The sequence below is a fragment of the Mercenaria mercenaria genome, chromosome 15, assembly GCF_021730395.1.
Source record: "Mercenaria mercenaria strain notata chromosome 15, MADL_Memer_1, whole genome shotgun sequence".
Taxonomy (NCBI): Eukaryota; Metazoa; Mollusca; class Bivalvia; order Venerida; family Veneridae; genus Mercenaria; species Mercenaria mercenaria.
The window spans coordinates 62,828,220-62,852,924 of NC_069375.1; the positions used below are offsets into that span (position 1 = coordinate 62,828,220).

Here is a 24,705-nt window from a genome sequence, read left to right on the forward strand (position 1 = left end):
GTGCGACAGTTGATCATTACTTGAAATGATCTTTGCTAATTTTAGACATTTTTGATCAATTTTTGATTATAATCGATCATTTGGGCATCACTACAGTTTCATATTAAGTAGATTATATATTTTGAATTAGCCAGAGGCATTTTAGCGAATAAACTAAAATCATCTAGAATGATACATATATAATCTACAGTAATTGAAGATGACCTCTTTATGTCAAGCTGACTTATTATTATATTAAAATATAAAAGAATATCCAGGAATATTTATTCATTCTTATAGTAATCTTAAGCAAAAATCTTGCTTTTTATATGCAGCAGTATTTAGATAATTATATTTCATTCAAGATGTAATGGGATTTATTCTCTGCTGTTTGAGAGATCAGAGTTAAACAAACACTGCATTATAAATTGAGCCGCGCCATGGGAAAACCAACATAATGGCTTTGCGACCAACATGGATCCAGACCAGCCTGCGCATCCGCGCAGTCTGGTCAGGATCCATGCTGTTCGCTTTCAAAGCCTATTGCTCTTAGAGAAACTGTTAGCGAACAGCATGGATCCTGACCAGACTGCGCGGATGCGCAGGCTGGTCTGGATCCATGCTGGTCGCAAAGCCACTATGTTGGTTTTCTCATGGCGCGGCTCAATTACCTTAACTGTACCTAAGTATTGTTGAGAAAAATCCACGCAAGTTTAGAATAGAAGTTTCGGAGCTGAAAGAAAGGAGAGAGTTTATAGAAAGGACCAAAGCAGCCGTTAGGGTATGTTAGGACATAGACTTGTAAGATTTGTCATTCTGCTGTTTTCTGTACATGAAAACTGACTTAGATGATTGTTCCTGTTGCGTTTCATAGATGCTTTTTTCGTTTATAAACAGCATAATATGAATTACAACACATACGTCCGTGTTTTCTGCATTTGATTATAAAGATCTTGAATGTATTGTTTAAACTTTTATATTTACATACAAGGATTTTTCACTTGTCGATTTTAGCATTAGTTAAGATGCATGCAAAACAATATTACCGTAGAACATTTTAATGTGGCAAATATTTTTAATCAGTATTGTTTGAATTGATAACCATGTCTCACGCAAAGTTTTTCTGCATATTTCAGATTACAGGAAAATAAAAGTAATTTGTAATTTTCAAAAACTTGTCAAAAATATGACTGATTTGTAAAGTGTCTTTATACATGTATCATAAAGCCTATGATATTAATTAGAAAGTATTTAAATCCATGTTTGCAGGAGATGAAATCACAGATGACGAGCCCCCAGTCACGGCCCACAGACGAATCTAATGTCAGACAGGTTTGTTAAAAACAAGTTTCATAATGATGAACTGTACAAATAAGTGCATCAGATGCATATAAATTTAAGGCCTTGGCAACACCCACAGATAAAGGTAGTTAAACTCTGGATGGTAGTGCATTGTGCTTTAAGCCTGGCCAATTTGCTCAGTAGACTTGTAGAGCAGGGGATTTTCAATCCAGAGGTCATAGGTTTGAGTCCAGTGCAAGTCAGAATTATTGATCTATATGACTGAAGATGAGGTGTGTAAGTTAATTGGTCCCCCTGGACCCACCTCTGATGCATGTGGGGAAGTTGTCAGTTTTAGCTCACCTGAGCTAAAGGTTCAGAGTGAGTTATTGTGATTGTGCCTTGTCCATCATATGTCATCTCTCGTTAGTAATTAACTTTTTATTTTTTAACAACTTCTTTTGAGCTACTCAATGGATTGTCACCAAAACTTGGTCTGTAGCATCATTATAAGGTCCTCTCTCAAATTTGTTCAAATGGTTCAGCTAGACAAATTTGAGGGGTTGCGAAAGCTAAAAATAGTAAAGCAATTGATTGATCTTTACCCATCTTGGTCTGTAGCATTCTTGTAAGGTCATAAGGTCAACTTTTAAATTTTTGTACCCCTCCCCTCCCCCCCCCCACAACAAAGTTGTTAGGCGGGGTATACTGGTTTCAGGTTGTCTATGTGTCTAAGTGATCAGTAACAACAGTAGTTGTGCACGGGGCATGTTAGGTTCTTTCAGAAAAAAAAATTGCAGAGTTACGGGACTTTGTTTTTTGTTACTATACTATATACATAGACACAATCTTGTGCGCACCATCTCTCCTCATTCCCTTGACACAATTTAATGAAACTTCACACAAGTGATCAGTAACAACAGTAGTTGTGCATGTGGCATGTTAGGTTCTTTCAGAAAAAATTTGCAGAGTTATGGGACTTTGTCTCTCATTAACATACTATGTACATACAGTCTGCATATAATCTTGTGCGTGCCTAATCTTCCGAACCCTTGCACACAATTTAATGAAACTTCACACATACAAGTGATCAGTACCAACCCTAGTTGTGCATGTTACGTTCTTTTAGATAAATATTCTGCATAGTTATGGGACTTTGTTTTTTGTTACTATACTGTATACATACTGTCTATATACATACAGTCCACATAATTATACAATCTTGTGTGCATCAAATTGCAATATACTGTGTAAGTGCATGCAGGGGGTACATTCATCACCTTTTAAAATTAGTGATAGCTCTAGTTTCAAATGTTGCCGCCTAGCCCTTTTTAGAGTTAAAAATAAAAAAGGGCTTTACAAGACATCACGTGAACCTATTAATGGATCATCACAAAACATGGTCTGTAGCATGCTTGGCAAGTTTCAGATCGTTTCCTTTCTTTTAGATCCTTGCATGCATTTTTCTGAAATTTCAGTCCTTTGTATAGCTACCAACCTTTTCAATACTGGGTAGTTCTAAATTTATTGGTTTTTTTTTTCTAAATTATTAAAAAAAATATGTTAAAATGTCCTTAAAATATGCAAGATGTCCTTTCATAGTGTTTTGAAGTTCAGATTTTCTTTTTAGCTCGTCTTATTTTTGAAAAAAAATCTATGAGATATTGTGGTCACTTGATACTCGGCATTGGTGTTGGCATTGGTTAAAATGTTTTGTTTAGGTCCACCTTTTTACTCAAAAATTATAAGAAGTATTGTTTATCATCATAAGTTGAGTATGTAGGCTAAGAACGATAACTCTGGTTTGCATTTTGTCAGAATTATGGTCCTTTTTGTACTTAGAAAATCAGTACTTATTGGTTGCATTTATATTTTAAGTTCACTTTTCTTGAATACTTACTATAGCTTTGAGTAGGAAGGCCAGTAACTATAACTCTTTTATTAGATATCGTCCAGAACTTGCAGACGAGTGATGGCAACTGCAGACGGTGCTCTTGTTAACATCTGCTATACAGAATGGTTTTCAGTCCTGAACAAAAAATTAACAAGATTTGAAAATGTTTTGCAGTAAAGAAAAAACAAGATGGAAGTTAAATTGTTCCATCATTATGGTGAAATATGTCAATTTTTACATAATTATGAGTTTGCTTTTCATAGATATTTTCAAAACAGAACAAAGCTATCAGTTGAAATTTATTGAATTATTGATAGGTCATTGATGCAACTTTGAAGAAAAATTTTAGCTAAAAGTGTCAGACACACCAAATATGTGAGTTTTTCAGGCTTCATAATTTGATAAAAACTACTTTTTACACTGCCTTTATTGTATAAATCATGATAATAGAATTTGTCCTACACTCATTCAATGGCCATTCCTCTGTTCTGATGACATTTTCTAGAAAAAAATGTTGCTTAAAAATAACTAGAAATCACGTTAAAACTTACAAGGTCAAAAGGTAAAGGCCTTTCTCAGGTGAGAGATTTAGGCCCTTGTGGGCCTCTTGTTTTTGAATAGAACTGTTTAATTCTAGAAAGGAACCTAGGAGCACCGGCTAGATTAAATGATTGCTGTTTATAGTTGAAATAGTAAATGTAAAATTGTATTAAACCTCCCAAAACAAACATCACACTGAATTATTTATTTATATTGACAGAAATACATCCATTAGTTGTGTTTTATCATAACATTCAGTCTGAGCTTGTGTGGAGAAATTTGCAGACAAATTTCCTGTTTGATATTTTGCCATTTGATATTTCTCATGTATAGCTGTAACATTTGTAGTTGTCCCAGTAGGCTCATCATTCTATAGCTGTAGCATCTAGATGTGTCCCAAATGGATCATTATTTAGTCCTTCTATGTATGTTTTTATTGCTAAGCACAATTTGTTTGCAGACAGGAAGTTCACTAGGAGAAAATCAGGATAAATGAGATATTTTAACAACAGTGACCTCCTTTGAGAGCAATTATTTACACAATTTATATACAGGCCTTTCACTTGTAGCATTCAAAACTATTTTGACCAAATAATAAATTGATCACTGCAAAGAAGTTATTTTTGGGAGATCCTAGTGTTTGTTATGAATTTGTTTTGATAATGGAAGTGACTATAAAAGTGTGTACAATAGACTGTTTAGTTAAGTTAATCAGGGTCACTCAAAATGAACACACATGATAGGTCATATGGCGACTTTCCAGCTTTAATGGTGGAGGAAGACCCCAGGCGCCCCTCCGTGCATTATTTCATCATGAGCGGGCACCTGGGTAGAACCACCGACCTTCCGTAAGCCAGCTGGACGGCTTCCTCACATGAAGAATTCAATGCCCCGAGTGAGGCCTTTGATTTTGGTGACAAACATACCAAGGTTTTACTCAAATATAAATGTGACAGTGTCACAGGGTGAGAAAAATGTGAAGCCAGACCCGGACTCGAACCCGGGGCCTCGGGATACTGGTCAGTCTGTCTGTACATTTTTCTCCCCGTTTTAATATGCAAGTTCTATACCGTCACAACAGCATTTCATTTCAACACAACACAATTATATCTCAGAAAAGAAATTTACAAAACAGATGATTTCCAAGCAGCCCGCAGGAAAGTCTGACTGTACTGGCATCCCATATCAGGTCTAAATAAAGGTTTTCCAGTACCATAAAACTCGAGATTATTCCAGAAAGTATTTATAATTGCTATAATCTTTTCAAAATTCAAAATAAAGCAAAAAGTACTGACCAAAATACTTTCTTAAATACCTTAACAATGTTGTTATTAAAAAAAAGAACCCTAAAATTTTCTCTAAAACATCTTCAGTTTTCAGCCCTTTGTTTCTGTTCTTTAATCAAATAGAAAAGAAAATCTAAAACATACACTCACTTTGAAAAACATTTAAATCCACATACAGCATAATAATTTTGTCGGATATGAAGTTTTAAATGTCGAAATCGTTTCTGAAAAACACATTACCCCAGCGGAAAATGCAAAAATAAAAATGGCGGATTCCTCGAAAATGCTCTTTTTTAGGCGCCCATGTTGTCGCATACAAGCTCAATATCATGTAAATACGGACATGACCAACTTTAAACATAAGTGAGGATCGGTAAAAATTAAACATTATGACTTCTTGTTAAATTAATCGCGGGGATTTCTGTTCGAAATATACCCATTCTATGGGCAGCCATTTTCATAGCAAAAATTCAGTCCCACACCGTGTCTCAATTCAATTGATTTTTACACCATTTTCGAAGTATATATACAGATATAAAATGTAACATGAATGTGTAAAATACTTACCATTTAACACTCATGGATATTTGACACGATATATTTTATTATGGTCGTATAACACGAAGAAATTTTCAGGTAACTTTCTGTCGATTCGAACAATGGCGGCCGCTTGTGAAATGTCACGTGATCACACACGACAGCTTATATCCGAATTCACGGCCGATTCCGGACCATTCATTTTTGAAAGACCCTGAGTTAATATAAAAGTTTGAGCCGTGTCATGAGAAAACCAACATAATGGGGTTGCGACCAGCATGGATCCAGACCAGCATGCGCATCCTTGCAGTCTGGTCAGGATCCATGCTGTTCGCTAACAGTTTCTCCAGTTCCAATAGGCTTTAAAAGCGAACAGCATGGATCCTGACCAGACTGCAAGGATGCGCATGCTGGTCTGGATCCATGCTGGTTGCAAACCCACTATTTTGGTTTTCCCATGGCACGGCACAAATAATAATTTGTTATGCATGTTTGATGACCTACTCGGGTAAAGTCCCTTGTGTATGAAAAGAAATGGAACCACTCTCTTACCTGTGCATGATCATAAGAGACTAAAAATAGGGTGTTTACTATGGCTTTGCTTTACATTTGTATCTCTGTGATTCTTGCTGGTATAAAAGTTTTGATTGCATACCTTGTATTTTTATTTTGACCTAAATGAGATGTGAAACCAAAATATTTAGTCCTGTCTGGTGCCATATATTCTTTTTAAGCTTTGCAGAATGCAAGAAACACAAGAGTTGTAGTATTTCATGTATATTTCAGTCATTGTTGAATTCTAACAGTCCCACAAAATCCTACGACAAATACTCGAGGTTAGATGCTGAGATGGAACGTTCTCACCAGAGCTTTATAGATGATACAACACAAAACCAACAGGTAACCTTTTGATGATATAAAGAGGTTTCATACTTTTACATGCATGCGTTATGGTTTAATTTCCTTCTTTATTTCAGTTATTAGTAGGACAGAGGCAACATTATAATCCCCGACAGAGGAAAAGGGTATATAGATTTGGTGTTGGCTGTTCATCCTAGAGTCTGTGAGTCCATCTGTCAGACTGTCCAAAATTAAAAATAGATGCATTTCATAAAGTATTCTAGCTAGAATCATCAGTGTTCACATATAGCATATAACCTTTGCTCACATTTAATATTATCCCAATGGTCCTAGTAAAAGCAGAGTTTTTCCTCTTGATTTTATAAATAATAGGGATTTTGTCAGTATGTATATAACCTATTGATGGATCTTCATGCAACTTAAGGTAGTTCTTCACATTTGGATCAAATTTTTACTACAGTGTAGACTTTGATTAAACTCTGATTTTTCAAAACTTCAGAATATACTTAGAAAATTCAGCAAATAAAAAGGATCTATAGGTTGTAAATTCAGCAAATAAAAAGGATCTATAGGTTGTAAATTCAGCAAATAAAAAGGATCTATAGGTTGTAAATTCAGCAAATAAAAAGGATCTATAGGTTGTAAATTCAGCAAATAAAAAGGATCTATAGGTTGTGCATGATTTTTTGCTAGACTGATTGACCTCACGCAATTTTTCATAATGTGAGTCTACGGGATAAATCATAACATTTTCGCAAATAGAGATTTTTCTACTATGTAGATTTTGATGAAACTTCTCGAAGTTGTAAATAAAAATAAGGCCTACAAGTTAATGAAATAAAATGTAAAAGGTCTTGTGCTTATTTAGCTGGTTTGATACTAGCCAACCTCGCACTTGACACCAAATTCAAACTGATAGGAGACAAAACAAGTCCTTAAATTTATAAAAATAAAACGAAGCCTTACAGATTCAGCATAAACTTAATGGCAGTGTACTTGCATTAACGGGCAGCATTATAAAAACATTGAAAGGGAATTGCTATTGTTTTCCTGGTTAAGTAGCTGAAACATGTAAATGTGCCACAGTTATTAGAGGTCTGACAATAAATCATGTCACATTATGTATTATATTTCTGCAGAAAGTTCTGTGTCATAAATAACATCTTGTATTTCAGTATATAAACTACAGCATTTCCATAATTCTGTTTCCTATAAATGAAGGCTATTCTTGTAGGCAGTTCATATTTGTATGGAATGATGTTCTCTTTTGTTTAAAGAAAAATAGCCTTACTATTAGTAAGGCTATTTTTCTTAAGTAAGTTACTAAACATATGTTGAAATAACATAGAAAGGAGATTGTTACCAGTTAGTGAGTTACCAGCAGGTGAATTAGAGAATCTCAACTTCTCTCTACTTGACAATAAAAATAGTTGTCACCTCAAAATTTAGGGTGAGACATATAGTTTCTGGTCCTGTCATCCATCACTCCCTCTGTCACAAGGTCTTGTCCATTCTTTCCATGCCATTGAAGGATTTTCAAATAGCTTGTTACAAAAATACTTGCTTTAATTAGATGACATGGAGAATGTAAACTTCAGTCGTTTTTTATAAATGTCAAGTTTATATATTGAGGTCAAAGGTCAGATTGGTAGATTTTTGCACAATGCATCTGCTCTGTATCTTTTAACTCTGGTAGTCTAGTGGTACATTTTGTAACACGCTTGACTGACAATCCAAATGCCCGAAAATTTCTCAGATGCTCGTGGATGTCTCTAACCTGACTAAGAGGTAAGTATCAGTTCTTTCTAAGAAACATTGGGCTAGTTGCTATACACACTAATGAACGAACTGTCTATTCACAAACAGCTGGGCTAAGTTAGCAGTGCTAGCCTATACGTGAAAAAAATCTTTATCTCTTCTTCTGTTCTAGGGGCTTTCTCTCTCTGAGTGGCTTTAGAAAGCTGGTATTTTAATGTATAAGGTGTATATTTATTATTTCAGCTGATTATAAAAGATCAAGATGACCAGTTGGATATGATTGGATCCAGTGTTGGTGCACTGAAAAATATGAGCCATCAAATAGGCAACGAATTAGAGGAACAGAATAGGTATCTATATTTTAGGCTACAAGTCTAAGGTCTATGAGTAACTTTCCTATATTGCTAGTTTTCTGGATTTTGGGCATTATGGCTATTATATAGGGATATGATTTCATAGATTCGTAAATGAATTACTTATGTCTTCATTCATATTGATTATGATAATCAGTTGTTTCTTGAACTGACTTTTGTTCATTAATGAATTACTTCTGAGAAACCATTCGTTCTTAAACTGACTTCCATAAATAAATGAATTACTTGTGAGAAACCATCATGATGGTTTTCTGATAATAAATGAAGAACTTGTGATAAAGTAAACCATTGGTTCTTGAAATGTCTTCATTCATAAATAAATTAGTTGTGATAAACCATGGTGCTTGAACTGTCTTCTAATCTTAAATGAATAAGTTGTGATAAACAATTTTTTCTTGAACTGTCTCCCATTCATAAATGAATTGATTGTTGTGAACCACTGGTTTTTGAACTGTTTTCCATTCAATAAAGAGTTGGGTGTGGTTAGTCATTGGTTCATGTACTGTCTTCCATTGATAAATGAATTACTTGTGATAAACCATTGGTTCTTGAATTGTCTTCCATTGATAATTTAATTACTTTTGTTAAACCGTTGGTTTTTTAACTGTCTTTGATTCATGAATGAATTTCTTGTGATGTGATTGTGACGTACCATTTTTAATGGACTTTATTCATAAATGAATTACTTGTGATAAATCATTGATTCATGAACTGACTTCATTTGTAAATGAATTACTGTTGATAATACCTGGTGAAATACACAAGATTAATGATTGGCTCTTGAAGTCACTGTCATTTTTAGCTCATCTGTTTTTTTGAAAAAGAATGATGAGTTATTGTCATCACTTGATCGATGTCGTGTCTGCGTCGGCGGTGCCTGGTTAAGTTTTATGTTTAGGTCAGCTTTTCTCCTAAACTATCAAAGCTATTGCTTTGAAACTTGGAACACTTGTTCACCATCATAAGCTGACCCTGTACATCAAGAAACGTTACTCCATTCTGCTTTTTGCAAGATTTATGGCCCCTTTTGTACTTAGAAAATATCAGATTTCTTGGTTAAGTTTTATGTTTAGGTCAACTTTTCTCCTAAACTATCAAAGCTATTGCTTTGAAACTTGCAGCACTTGTTCACCATCATAAGTTGACCCTGTACATCAAGAAACATAACTCCATCCTGCTTTTTGCAAGAATTATTGCCCCTTTTGGACTTAGAAAATCAGTTTTCTTGGTTAAGTTTTATGTTTAGGTCAGCTTTTCTCCTAAACTATCAAAGCTATTGCTTTGAAACTTGCAACACTTGTTCACCATCATAAGCTGACCCTGTACATCAAGAAACATACCTCCATCCTGCATTTTGCAAGATTTATGGCCCCTTTTGGACTTAGAAAATATCAGATTTCTTGGTTAGGTTTTATGTTTAGGTCAACTTTTTCTCTTAAACTATCAAAGCTATTGCTTTGAAACTTGCAACACTTGTTCACCATCATAAGCTGACCCTACACAGCAAGAAACATAACCCCATCCTGCTATTTGCAATAATTATGCCCCTTTTGGACTTAGAAAATCAGTTTTCTTGGTTGAGTATTATGTTTAAGTCAGCTTTTCTCATAAACTATCAAAGCTATTGCTTTAAAATTTGCAACAGTTTTTCACCATCATAAGGGGACGCTGTACATCAAGAAACATAACTCTATCCTGCTTTTTGCAAAAATGATGGCCCTTTTTAGACTTAGAAAATCATGGGTAGGACAATATTTCTATTATACAAAAAAATCAGATGAGCGTCAGCACCCGCAAGGCGGTGCTCTTGTTAAAGTTATAAATGGATTCTTAACCTGATAAAAACTAATGTTTGATAAATTAATATGCATACATGCCATAATTTTTCAGAACGTTTCCGGGATTCTGAGTTAAAATTTCCGGGATTTTTACCTTTTGGCCGGGACATACACCATGACATTGGTATTCGTCTGTTTCATGCAAAAATATCATAATATACATGTAGTTTCCTGAGATAAACATTGTTCACTCGCTTGTATTAATTTGCGGCAAATGTCGTCTAGCTTTCTAAGGGAGGTAAATACATGTATACGGGTAAAACATCTATAGTTCGGCACGTGAATTTATTGCGTTCCCGAGGTGAACAGAATTAGGAGACTTACTATATATATACGAAGAATCAACCTGGTCATCGTGATTTAGATTCTAGCTAATTTGGTATCATTCTAAAGCTTAAACATTTATTTAATAATTAAATTGAATCCTTAAAGGAATAAAATAAATCTTGTAGATAAAATCGACAATATAAAATATTTGGAGTCGGGTCAATTTTCATTGGTCGGTCGGCAAAGGCATTCAGCATTTTAATTTAGAATATGTGTGACAATCAATCTAGACCTTAAATAATTACAACCTTTTAAAATAATTATCGTTTAATTGACCGTTCTTAATAATCTCTTCCATAAATGCTACATGTAGCTTTACCGCCAACGTGCTAAAAACAAAGAGATTTACGACTATTGTTCCTAATTTAACTATCATAAAACAGTTATTGATTGCATAATCCTGTCAGTTCTTAATCAGGGTCATCATAATAACTGACTGTAATTTAATCAGTGTCATCAAAAGATCGTCGCGTGATCAAAGCGGGCTTAATCAACACGTGTCCCGCTCAAGGGCATGAAACTGATTAGGAATAAACAATGTGACACCGGGGACTGTTTATTGTGTAAAAGTTAACAAATTATAGACAAAAACAAGTTTTTTTGGGGGATTATTTTTATTTGTTTCTGTATTTTTAGCTCGACTATTCGAAGAATAGTCTAGCTATTCTACTCACCCTGGCGTCGGCGTCGGCGTCGGCGTCGGCGTCACACCTTGGTTAAGTTTTTGCATGCAAGTACATACAGCTATCATTTAAAGGCATATAGCTTTGGAACTTATTTATTCTTTCTCTAGGTCAATTACCAACCTCACTGGGTCAAGTTCCATAACTCTAACATGTATTTTGAGCAAATTATGCCCCCTTTTGGACTTAGAAAATTCTGGTTAAAGTTTTACATGCAAGTTACTATCTCCAAAACTAATGCAGATATTGAATTGAAACTTCACATGTTTCTTCAGGGTTATAAAACTAGTTGATAGCACCAAGTCCCATGACTCTGACCTTCATTTTGGCCAAATTATGCCCCCTTTTGGACTTAGAAAATTCTGGTTAAAGTTTTGCGTGCAAGTACATACAGCTATTACTAAAAGGCATATAGATTTGAAACTTATTTTTTCTTTTTCTAGATCAATTACCTACCTCACTGGGTCAAGTCCCATAACTCTGACATGTATTTTGGCCAAATTATGCCCCCTTTTGGACTTAGAAAATTCTGGTTAAAGTTTTGCGTGCAAGTACATACAGCTATTACTAAAAGGCATATAGATTTGAAACTTATTTTTTCTTTTTCTAGATCAATTACCAACCTCACTGGGTCAAGTCCCATAACTCTGACATGTATTTTGGGCAAATTATGCCCCCTTTTGGACTTAGAAAATCCTGGTTAAAATTTTACATGCAGGTAACTGTCTCCAAAACTACTACAGATATTAAATTGAAATTTCACATGTGTCTTCGGGGTTATAAAACTAGTTGATAGCACCAAGTCCCATAACTCTGACATGTATTTTGGGCAAATTATGCCCCCTTTTGGACTTAGAAAATCCTGGTTAAAGTTTTGTGTGCAAGTACATACAGCTATTACCAAAAGGCATATAGCTTTGAAACTTATTTATTCTTTTTCTGTGTTAATTACCAACCTCACTGGGTCAAGTTCCATAACTCTTAACATGTATTTTGAGCAAATTATGCCCCCTTTTGGACTTAGAAAATTCTGGTTAAAGTTTTACATGCAAGTTACTATCCCAAAAACTAATGCAGATATTGAATTGAAACTTAACATGTTTCTTCGGGGTTATAAAACTAGTTGATAACATCAAGTCCCATAACTCTGATATGTATTTTGGTCAAATTATTTGTCCCCTTTCGAACTTAAAACTCTTTTGATATTTAACATTTTGGGTAATAATTTCCTGCTTCTGTGACAATATTTCGAATAGTCGAGCTTGGCTGTCTTACGGACAGCTCTTGTTATTTTTCCGGGAAATTTTAAGACTGTCCGGGACACCGGGAGGAGTATGTAATTTCTGGGACAATCCCGGACAACCCGGGATATATCACATTATTATTATTGTATGTTAATATGTTTTAGAATGTTAGATGATTTTCACCATGAAATGGACAAGACAGAATCCAGAATGGACACTGTGATGAAGAAAATGGCCAAAGTTTTACATATGTCTTCAGGTAACAGTTTATAGAAGTGCTTGATGTTCTTCTTATTTACTATCAGGAGATGTCCCGTCATCTAATTTGACAATTTCAATGTGACAGCCCTAGATAATAAAGTGACAGATTTAATACCTGGTTGAGACGAACATGTTACTTTTTTATCTTCTGAAGTTACTTGTTTTCCATCTTCGATTCAATGTAGAAAAGTTGTCATTAACTCGTGGAAAACAATTTGGTACTAGTATTGAATTTGGGAAGGATACGCAAAGTTACCACTGGGACATGTCACACTCACGCATATTGATTTATATATTGCATGCTTATGGTGCTGTCCATGTTTGCTATATGTACAAGGAAATGGCACACTGGTACTGAAATTTGGAATATCAATAATATCAGTAAGAGAAAATTGAATGAAAATATGAACAGTAAATAAATGTAAAACACTGTTTTAACTATTACTTTCTAGTAGTATACAATTTCTTCATTGATTTCATTGACAAACATGACCCGTTATTACAAATTGAATTGTCTCAATCTTCTCAATCTGTTATGATTTCTGCATAAGAGTTGATGCTTAGTCAGTATTTGTCAGTTGATGTCAATGTTTTTGTTGATATTTGCCATTTGATATATTGATACAGAAGTTTTGTCTAGCCCGCTTGTGGAAGCAAAGACATGGTTGTCCAAATCTTGGCTATTTGGTCAAGGTCACATTTGGAGGTCAAATGTCATGTCAGATCTTGTCCAGCCCATAACTTCGACATGCATTAAAGAATCTTATTTGTATTTGGCTTGAATGTTTAATTCAATGAGAAAGACGCTAACTCAAAGGTCATGGTCACAGTTAGGGGTCAAAGGGTGTGCTGGACATGTTGCCCATTGGCATCTAGTTTATCCATATTTGCCGCTTGAAATATTAAATTCAGAATTTTTAACAGTTGCTGCCGTCTTTAACTTGCTCATACCTTACTAATGATTTATGAGCCTTTTACGCACCATAACAGTTTTCTTCAAGTATTTTATTCCAATATTTGCTGTGACAGGGTAAAGTTAACAGTATATAATGCAGATGGAAAATTGCAGACTCTTTGTCCAGCTTTGAATTAAGTCATGGCAGCTGTGGTTGCAACTTCACAGCTTTTAAAGTAGAAGAGAATGCAAGTTCCCCTCTTGGCATTATCATAAATTGTTTTAAGTTGTATGAAACACCATTTTTAGATCGTAAATAATTTAGCCTTGATTCATTTTTTTTTCAGATAAGCGACAATGTTGTGCAATCGGAGTGCTACTAGTGATTTTACTGATAGTCGTCATTTTGCTCATCGTGTTATGAATCTCCTGTCATGCTCACATAACTTGTTGTCTCGTCATCACACAGATGTAGTTCCCATATGCCATTCACACAGATCGCGCTCCTACAGCTTATGTGCACACGGTTAATGCTCTCACGGCTCTTTATTTCACCATGACGGAAAAAGACATAATTCAGTCAGTTATAAAACTGTGTTCCAGAACAAGTCTTTGAAAGAAGCGCAAGTCAACCATTGGTCAATTTCACGATTGAGCACAGAATCAACCAATCAGATGCTGGTGTTTTGAGACTGGTCTTCATTGGAACACAATATTTAAGTCGCATAGATTTTAAAACAGAGTTTCATGTTAAAACTCATATTCCAAGATACCTTTTAGTTTTTATCACTAAAACATGGTTTGAAGATTATAAAACTGAGTTTGGAGACCAGTCTCAAATACTGCCCTGTCATTGGCTGATTTTAAAGGTGTGCTCAGAGACAACCAATCAGGTCTCAGAGTGTTTAGACTTGTCTCCAAACTTAATTTTATAAACCTGTAACTGGTATTTTTATGTCAGTGGAGGGTCTTCTTACAAAAGGATTCATTACCTTGACCATAACAGTTACAAGGTCATTACTGTATAAACTGATCTGTATCTGTTAAGTGATTTTACTTAATTACAAGTTGTAATTTTTGATACCAAAGATTTGCTTGTTAAGGGTATTTTAGCATTATGGAATTGTTCGGTTTGCTTGAAGATAAACTTCGAGCCAGTTATTTCTGGAATGAGGTTGTACTGAAGTTTGACCATTTTATGATACTTTTCGTTGCCCCCACCCCTACCCATCCCCAATTTTTTTATTGGGGTCGGGGGGAGGGAGAAACCCTTCTTTATTCCTTCTTTAGGTAGTTCTTTTGTTCATTTCAATTTTTTTTCCATCTATGTGAGATTTGATCAGATTTTTTCAGTCATCATAGTATGCTAAAAAAGTAAGTCAGTGAAAATGGTAGGATTGTATGCTTGATTGAAAAGAAAAGAAGTCCTCAAGAAAGATTTCAGTATTGGAGTTTACGGGAAAATCGTAAGTGCGTGACATCTTCTTAAAGTTGTAAATTTACACATTTTCCTGTCATGTCATCCGTTCGAATTGATGAGTCTGATGTGCTTAATTTTGAAAAATATAACCCTATTGATGGGGTATCATGCATTTGAAGTTGATTTTGAAAAACTGTTTGGAATAGTTACAAGTGCAAATACTTTTGTTAAAATATTGAATCAGTTTGATTGCATAATCAGGTGTCACAAGTAATTTATTCTTGCAATATTTTTTAAATTCCTGAATACCTGGCAGTTTTTATTCTAGGTTAAATGATGCAGAACGTAACCTTGAAAGAAAATTTAGCCAACATTTTGAAAAAAACTCGAGTTGTTTAGTTTCCAGTTGAAAAAAAAAATGTTTGGAGACCAGTCTGTGTATACAGTCTTGCCATTGGTCAAATTGAAGATTGTGTTCTTGAACAGCCAATCAGATTCTAGTATTTATAGGCTGGTTTTTAACCTTCACCCTGCTTAATTTCTAAAAATGGACTGGTCTGTCATTCATTTTGGGCAGTACCATTTACTATTAGAAGGGGTGTTCACTGAAAATTTACAGACTGAATAGCAAACGGTGCAGACCATGATCAGGATGTACAGGCTGATCTTGGCCTTCACTGGTCGCAAAGGCAAAATCACTTGCCATTAGCAGGGTAAAGGTAAAACTTGTTTTTAGCTCACCTGTCACATAGTGACAAGGTGAGCTTTTGTGATCACCCTTCGTCCGTCGTCAGTCCGTGCGTGCGTGCATCCGTCCGTCAACAATTTCTTGTCTGCACGATAGTGGTTTCATTTATGATTTTATTTTAACCAATTTGCACACAACTTGTATCACCATAAGACCTCGGTTCCTTTCTTGAACTGGCCAGATCCCATTATGGGTTCTAGAGTTATGGCCCCTGAAAGGGCCAAAATCAGCTATTTTGACCTTGTCTGCACAATAGCAGCTTTATTTATGGTTTGATTTTTACCAAACTGGCACACTACTTGTATCACCATAAGATCTCGGTTCCTTTCTTGAACTGGTCAGATTCCATGATGGGTTCCAGAGTTATGGCCCCTGAAAGGGCCAACATCAGCTATTTTGACATTGTCTGCACAATAGCAGCTTTATTTATGATTATATTTTAACCAAACTTGCACACAACTTGTATCACCATAAGATCTTGGTTCCTTTCTTGAACTGGCCAGATCCCATTATGGGTTCCAGAGTTATGGTCCCTGAAAGGGCCAAAATCAGCTATTTTGGCCTTGTCTGCACAATAGCAGCTTTATTTATGATTTGATTTTTACCAAACTGGCACACAACTTGTATTACCATAAGATCTCGGTTCCTTTCTTGAACTGGTCAGATCCCATTATAGGTTCCAGAGTTATGGCCCCTGAAAGGGCCAAAATCAGCTATTTTGACGTTGTCTGCACAATAATAGCTTTATTTATGATTTGATTTTTACCAAACTAGCACACAACTTGTATCACCATAAGATCTTGGTTCCTTTCTTGAACCGGCCAGATCCCATAATGGGTTCCAGAGTTATGGCCCCTGAAAGGGCCAAAATTAGCTATTTTGACCTTGTTTGCACAATAGCAATTTCATTTATGATTTGATTTTAACCAAACTTGCACACAACTTGTATCACCACAAGATCTTGGTTCCTTTCTTGAACTGGCCAGATTCCATCATGGGTTCCAGAGTTATGGCCCCTTAAAGGTCCAAAATTGGCTATTTTGGCTTTTGCAGCCATATAGAGTCTTCATTTATGGTTTTATTTGATACAGACTTCTAAAATATCTTCAACAACAATAAATCTTGGATTCCATGACAAATTAGATCCAATGGTAGGTTCCAGAGTTATTTTATATCTGATTATCTCCCCTGATTGTAGTCAAAATGGATTTATATCAGTAAGTACTTATAGGACTTATTTGAAATTTCATTGTTGTCATTAGTTGGACTGAGCCAATCAAAGTAGATAACTATGGACTGATTTTATGTCAAATTACCTCCCTTTATTTCAAATTAAAATGGGTATATCTCTGTAACTAATGAAGATACTGATCTGAAATTTCATTTATGTCAACAGATTTATTTGGCAGTTTCTTCTTTTGATCACTTACAATAATTTTCTTTTAATTACTTCCCTTTTACGTTACTATAAATAGCTTATTTTAGTAACTTTTTTTACTATTGGCCGTAGGGAAAAACCGAGACCACTTTTCTATGGTACAATATGGATGGTACCTCCAATTTTTAGGTGTATTTTGACATATCTGTTCCATTGTAAGAATTTTTTTTTCTTTTTGGTTAGATTTCTTTCCTTTGTTGTTCCTGTCTTTTGAACTTAGATATTTTTTCTGAGGACCTCCTTGTCCTCAAGTGCAATGACAACAGATGAGCGATATAGGGCCATCATGGCCCTCTTGTTTAATTGTATGTTCATTCTCATTAATAATTAAAAGTACTTTTATCTATTCAAAAATATTTTACCATTAATTGATGTTTGTGTGTATTGTGTTAAGGCGGCCAGTAAGCTATACATGTACTTCCTATTCATTTTCTCAGTTGTTGATGCACAGATGCTAAAAATATTTATTCCTGCCCTTGAAAGAATAGAGGGCATTTTGTTTTGCTCATATTGGTGGATCTTTCAATAGGCTATTTGATTTTTGATCAACAAATAGATTACACTTGGGCCTACAATGGTCAGACTTGAAACTTTATAACATGATTGCTCATGGTCATTAGATGACCCCAATAGTTATTGTGTTTGGTAGGTGAAAGTCATAGTGACTTTAAGACTAGAAATGTCTGCTGATTAATGACTTGAATATGCCTCGGCCAGGAATGTAAAATCTTCTTGGTTGATTGTCTATGATGAGAAGATGACTGTTTAAAGGGACATTTCGTCAAAGATGAAGGTCACAGTGACATCGAGACAAAAACTTGGTTTCTGATCAATTGCTGGAGAACTTTTGGGTCTACAGTCATAAAACTGCATAACATGATTGTTTGTCTTCAGTAGAATGACCTAATACCTTTTTGGAGAATAAGGTCAAGGTTACAGAATATTACACACCAGTTACTTCTGACTATGTGGTGCATATGTATTTTACACACAGCTAATATTATGTAGCTATGTTTATTTATTTCAGTGTGTTTTTTTACTTTATAATTGTATGTTTTGTCAATGTATGTGACAATAGAGCACTTTTAAACAAATTATAAGTGTGAATTCAATTTGAAGTAATTCTTCAAAGTAAACAAAATGAAAAATATACATTCCACTGAATTTTTTTTTAACTGACTTCAATGCAATTATTCTAAATCTTATTAAAAAAACAGGAAATAGTTTTTCATATTTAGCACCAACTGTACAGTTGTAAGCTCAATCATGATTGACCCATTTGTTTACCATCACAATTTGATCAAAGGAAATTAACAGTAACAGTGGTGCACGAGTTAGTACTACTGCAGGATACTCTGGTTACTGTTTGAGCCATGTAATCCTCGTGTAATCTGTATCAGTGTTTTACTTAAATTGAGGTTTTATTTTGAAAGGTCAAGATTTAATCTGTACATCATTTTAAAGGTCTCCAAGTATGGTAGTAGGATCTTTTTATATTTCTTAGATCTATAAAATTATAAGTTATAATGTGAATATTATCATCAAATATGTATTTTCCAAGTGTAAAAATCGGGCCAAATCACAATTTGAAAAAAAAAACCCACAAAATTTTACCAGACAATTGCATGGAAATGTTGCTTTTATGCCAGCTTAACTATCCAGAGTGTTTAATAAGAATTAATATACAAATGAAGTTGATACTGATTCTTTTTGTGTGCAAAAAAAAAAAAAAAAAACCCTCAAAAATTGTTGTTTTGATGATTAGTTCAAAACTAATTAAGGTGTTTTGAAAATTTAACAAGTTCCTATCACCCATGATCACCACTCACAGAGATTTTTTAGAATGATAATTATATCAATGGTATTACCTTATATTTAATGAGAATTCAGGAAGAAGAAAAAACTTATGGAATATGTTGATCAAACAGTGGGATAACTAACTTCTTTCACCTGATATAAATAATATTAAAAATGACAATAAACCGGTATTAGATAAATAAACAGAGCCTCTGTGTGCTTTTTTTATAGATTTCTTACAGTCAGTAAATTGCTTCTAGAATTGCGTAATTGCCTTCGTTACAGCTTAATCAGTATACTGTCATCAGGAGACTACAATATACATATCACCATTAATTTCTGTGTGTATTCGATATTCATGAAGTTTAAAAAAATTATGAAATATTCTACAATCCTGTTGACATGACTATTTTCCCGTATTATTAAGATGTTATATTTTATAATGATTGTTGTGTGACAGATTTTTACTGTGTAATACCCCAGTCACACGTGGCGCGGAAAGCTACGTCTAGCCATGAATAGAAATGTAGTTATCTGTATCACTCCGTACCTGAGTCGTTCCTTAAAGTAGTAATCCGTATCAACTCGTACCAGTCCATATGGCTCTGGTATGGATCGATACGGATTACTACCTTTCTATCCGTGGCTAGACATAGCTATTCGCGCCGTATGTTTGACTGGGGTATTATACATTCAGTGTAAAAGTGTATGCGATGAAAATATTATCAATGTTGTATTGGAAAATATGTACTGGATGGCATGCTGTTCAAAAACAGTGTGTATTTTTTTACATGACATCAGAAATAATTCATAATGCTGTATTTCAAGATTTTAATTTCGGCCCGGAAAAATTTGGTGTTGAACAATAGACCAGTTAATAGCACAGACTTATATTGCAATTTAATCGAAGGAGTTCTGTAATATTTCTGCTCCTAAATTTGAGCAATACTGTATGTCCACTTCAGAACCCATGCATATTTTTCAATACATCTATTCTTAAAACCTGTTATTGAAGTATCTATTACAATTATTACAAAATATAAATTGTATTATGTTGTATTGGTATTTTTATGGTTGAGAAATGAGAAATGTCACAAATTAAAAAGTGCCATTTTTGTTTTATTACTGTCATATAAAGCTCATGGTTGCTGAAGAAGTGCATTTTGATTTTGATTTTTTTAACTGACCTATGTTTGTTACACTAAACTTTATTAAGTCTCATTGATCAAACTTAAAGTAAATTAAGAAAAGTATAAAATTATGTCTGTTCATAATTTTGTTTTGGGTTTTTCTGTCCATCTATTTGTTTCAAAACTGTGTCAGCTTCTTAATTTTTTTACACCTATTGAAGGATTTTCTAATAATTAAGCACACATGTTTACTTACCATAGACAGACAATGTGTAGATTGCATCTTTCAGTCATATAAGTTCAAGGTTGTCTGGTTATAACAAAGGTCAGATAGGTAGTATTTCATGTCCACTCTGGTTCTTGTATACCCCAAAAAAGATTTTCAAGAAACTTGGTACAAATGTTTGCCTTCAAGAAGCAACCTCTTTGCCCTATGGGCAAATGATATATATCCTATCACCTTTCAGTTAAAATGAAGCAGTATTGACATATTTTGTTTCAGACTCAATCTATATGGATGTTTGCTTTCAGCATTAGTTCCAGAGGGAAACACATAAATTATATTAACTGAAACAAAAGAATTTGTGTTTTTGAATGGTTGATGTCACAAATGATCTGAGTGGTTGAATGTTCAGATAAGATTTATTCTTTATAAGAAACTTGAAGTCTATTATGATTAAAATCTACATTGTGCCATGCATTGTACTGTAGAGTCACACATAAAATTTTGCTTGAATGTTATGTTTGAGATAGCTGAAATAGTTTTTGTACACTGAAGTAATATGTGACATTGAAATCCCTCTGAAATGAACAGCTGCCAGACTAAAGTTAAGTTTTGATGAGTTTTGCCTTTAGAATACATGATATGTAGCAAAATAGTACTGAAAAGTCAACTAAAATTAATCTACATGAATTAGATGCTTTATCATTTATATGACTATCCATTTAAGCGTATTTCTGTGAATGTCTGCTTAGCCCAGTAGGGAGAGTATGGATCCTGGGGTTAAAAGTTAGATTCTCAAGACAATTTGATAAGACATTGTATCTGAAATCATTCTACTCCACCTTTGATTCATGTGGGGAAGTTGGCAGATAACAGGTTTGTACTGGTACAGAACACTGGTTAGCTTAACTGCCAGCCATTGCATAACTGAAATACTGTTGAAAAACAGAATTAAACCCAAAGCAGACAAAGAACAGACAAATTGTTGTTATAAAAGGCAAGTGTCAAAAGTCAGATTTCCATTAAGATCGATCTTAATTCAGAGGTAATTTTGAGTTGCTGTACAGAGTTTGGGTCTGAAAAGTTGTTTGGTTTTGGAAAAGATGGTATCCTCTACACCGATATTTTTCTAATGAAATAAAGCAGGAAAGAATTTAGGTCCACAAAAATTTTTTTTTCAGTTTGGAGGATTTTTAGCATATAATTTTCATGCCTTTTTAGAATAAAAACAGAATGTATAGGGATAAAATATTTTCATGTAATGATCTATGTATTTTTTTTTATTATTATTAAAAATATAAAAAAAAAATGATTATTTTTTGGGGGGTGGGGGGGGGGGGGAGTCGGGAAAGAGGGGGGGTACAATTTAAAAAAGGTTTTGAACTTTAGTTATCTATTTTCTGTGTGATTTAACTGATATATGCATTGAAAATATATGTTCATGTATATAAATAGACATATAATGTAGAAATAATAATGTTGAAAAAGAATACAGTTTAAAAAAGATTCTGAAGAGGGACCAGTGCCAAAGTAAAGTCATCTTTTAGCTCGCTAACTTATCAGTCTGACATACAAGTGAATTTTCATTATTTTTAATCTGTAATCTAATATCTATAAAAAATAAACAGCAGTAGTCTCAAAAACATTAAAAGTGATAAGTATTCTTTTACCTGTATGGACCAGAGATATGCAAGATAGATTTAGGAATGCAACTGTAATATGAGCCGTGCCATGAGAAAACCAACATAGTGGGTATGCGACCAGCAAGGATCCAGACCAGCCTGCGCATCCGCGCAGTCTGGTCAGGATCCATGCTGTTCGCTAACAGTTTCTCCAATTCCAATAGGCTTTAAAAGCGAACAGCATGGAGCCTGACCAGACTGCGCGGATGCGCAGGCTGGTCTGGATCCATGCTGGTCGCATACCCACTATGTTGGTTTTCTCATGGCACGGCTCATATATCTGTACAATGCTCTCAATGTATCTTTGATGATTGTTTTACTGTAAAATTATTTGATTTCACGGGCCTAGAATTTTGAAGTTTGGAACAAAAGGGTCATTTCATGGGGATATGAATTCATGGATTTCAAATTTTGAATATAAAGTGAGTAAAAATTTTACTTGTTCATTGGAATTTAATTCTGCAGACTCATGAAAATGCACAAAAATTAACCCACCATATTAAAATGATTTCGCAATCTTACAAGTCTTATACTTATAGAAATTCTCAAGCAAAAGGTGATTTTATTTTGGCAAAATTTATATATTTTTAAATCTTATGCACTTGGTATGTCTTGTTTTGTCACAAAATCATGATTTAAAAGTGTTACATTTTGTCATGTAGTTTTAAACGTTACTTGTGATATTTTTATTTAAGAAAAAATTTCAACCATTTGAATCATTGAAGTAAATATTTCGGAGGAAATAAAATTATTGAACATAGTTTTATGTTGTGTTTTCTTTTCTTTCAAGTTTAATAAAAAATATTTTTTGTTTTTGTTTAGTTGTGTTTAATGTTGCACCGACACAGCTATAGGTCATATGGCGACTTTCCAGCTTCGATAGTGGAGGAAAACCCCTGGTGCCCTCCTGGCATTATTTCATCATAGGCAGGCACTTTGGTAGAACCACTGACCTTCTGTAAGCCAGCTGGTTGGTTTCCACACATGAAAATTCAACACCCCGAGTTCAGCTCGAACTCGCATCAGTGAGAGCCACATGATTTGAAGTCGGGGACCTTAACTACTTAAAGCAGCATGCCTCCAGATTTCGCTAAAAAATAATCTTTCAAATTGAAATTTGGTCATATTATGAATATTTGTTTCTAAAATATTTTTAAAGTTCCAAATAAAAAAAAAAAATATGAACGCGCTGGGAGTCGAACCCCAGACTGCCGCGGCAATAAAGACATTTTTCCGTTGTTGTAACAAATAGCGCTATAGCTGAAGTAGTGAATAATGACTTCAAAATATAGATATTTATAATCGAGACAGTTTACCTAGGGTAAAAGCGCAAAAAACGCTTTCTGATTTTCATTGTAAAAAGTAGTAAAAACAGCAAATTCTCAATGTGTTTCCGTAACGTAAGGTTTGTAATTAAGTTTTAAAGCCTTCTTAAGAATTATTGCATTTATTTCAAGATACCTAAAAAAGAATGTTTTCTTTTTTATTGTCGAACAATCTGAAGGCATGCTGCTTTAAACACAGAAGCCAAATTTAAAGGTAGCGTATAATGTTTTGTGAAATTTTACTCCCTAAAAGCTTCAAGGGTATTTGAGCCACGCCCTGAGAAAACCAACATAGCGTGTTTGCGACCAGCATGAATCCAGACCAGCCTTTCCATCAGCGCAGTCTGGTCAGGATCCATACTGTTCACTAACGATCTCTCTAATTGCAATAGGCTTTGAAAGCAAACAGTATGGATCCTGTCCAGACCACCCGGATGCACAGGCTGATTTGGATTCATGCTCGCCGCAAAGCCACCATGTTGGTTTTCTCATGATGCGGCTCATGTATCTTTTTAGAATATTTGAATATCCAAAAAGTGTATAAAGTCACACATTTTTCAAGATCTTTAATATCGAAGATACATTTCAAACTTCACACATGTCTTTGGCGTAATGAGGTGACCTCCCAGGACAAGTTACATAACTCTAGTTTTTATTTTGTCAAAATAATGTCCCTTTTGAACAAAGTTTTGGATGACAGAAAGCAAGTTTCTCAGGAATTACTTTACCATATGTTTTCCGATTCTCCATATGTCACTGGCATTATAAGATAACCTCACAGGGTAAGTTTCATAACTCTAGCATTCAATTTAGCAAAATCACACAATTTTAAAATTAGAAAATTTTGTTAAAAAGCTTTTGTATAACTTATGTTAGGGGAAAGGGCTTCAAATAGTCCATCATATTGTGCAAAATAACTCAAAATTATGACGTAAGATAAGCAGCAGAAAAAGGACTCTCAACTCATACATGGTGAATACTAGTAGTAAATTTAAGCTTTCATGCTTATAAATTTTATTCAGCCATGTGACTGAAAATGGGTAAACATACAACTCTGAAAATTTTATATTTAACATAACTCTACATTGCGAAAATGTCATCAAAAGAGCGATTCTTCCAATGAGGCCCATCTTGAAAAATAGTAGAGGACTTCAAATTGGTCCAACAAAATGAAAAACACGAAG

The 24,705-nt window shown here is 34.3% G+C and overlaps 1 protein-coding gene across 1 annotated transcript in view; it reads left to right on the top strand.

Annotated features, from left to right (window-relative positions):
* Positions 1–21,184, top strand: part of LOC123556584 (syntaxin-6-like) — a 29,042-nt gene extending 7,858 nt beyond the window's left edge. The window contains exons 3-8 of the mRNA XM_045347413.2: positions 666–760; positions 1,249–1,311; positions 6,304–6,417; positions 8,380–8,486; positions 12,767–12,861; positions 14,106–21,184. Of these exons, the coding sequence (XP_045203348.1) occupies positions 666–760; positions 1,249–1,311; positions 6,304–6,417; positions 8,380–8,486; positions 12,767–12,861; positions 14,106–14,182 (551 nt within the window). The 3' untranslated portion in view covers positions 14,183–21,184. The remainder of the gene's footprint in view (positions 1–665; positions 761–1,248; positions 1,312–6,303; positions 6,418–8,379; positions 8,487–12,766; positions 12,862–14,105) is intronic.
* The last annotated feature ends 3,521 nt before the right edge of the window (positions 21,185–24,705 follow it).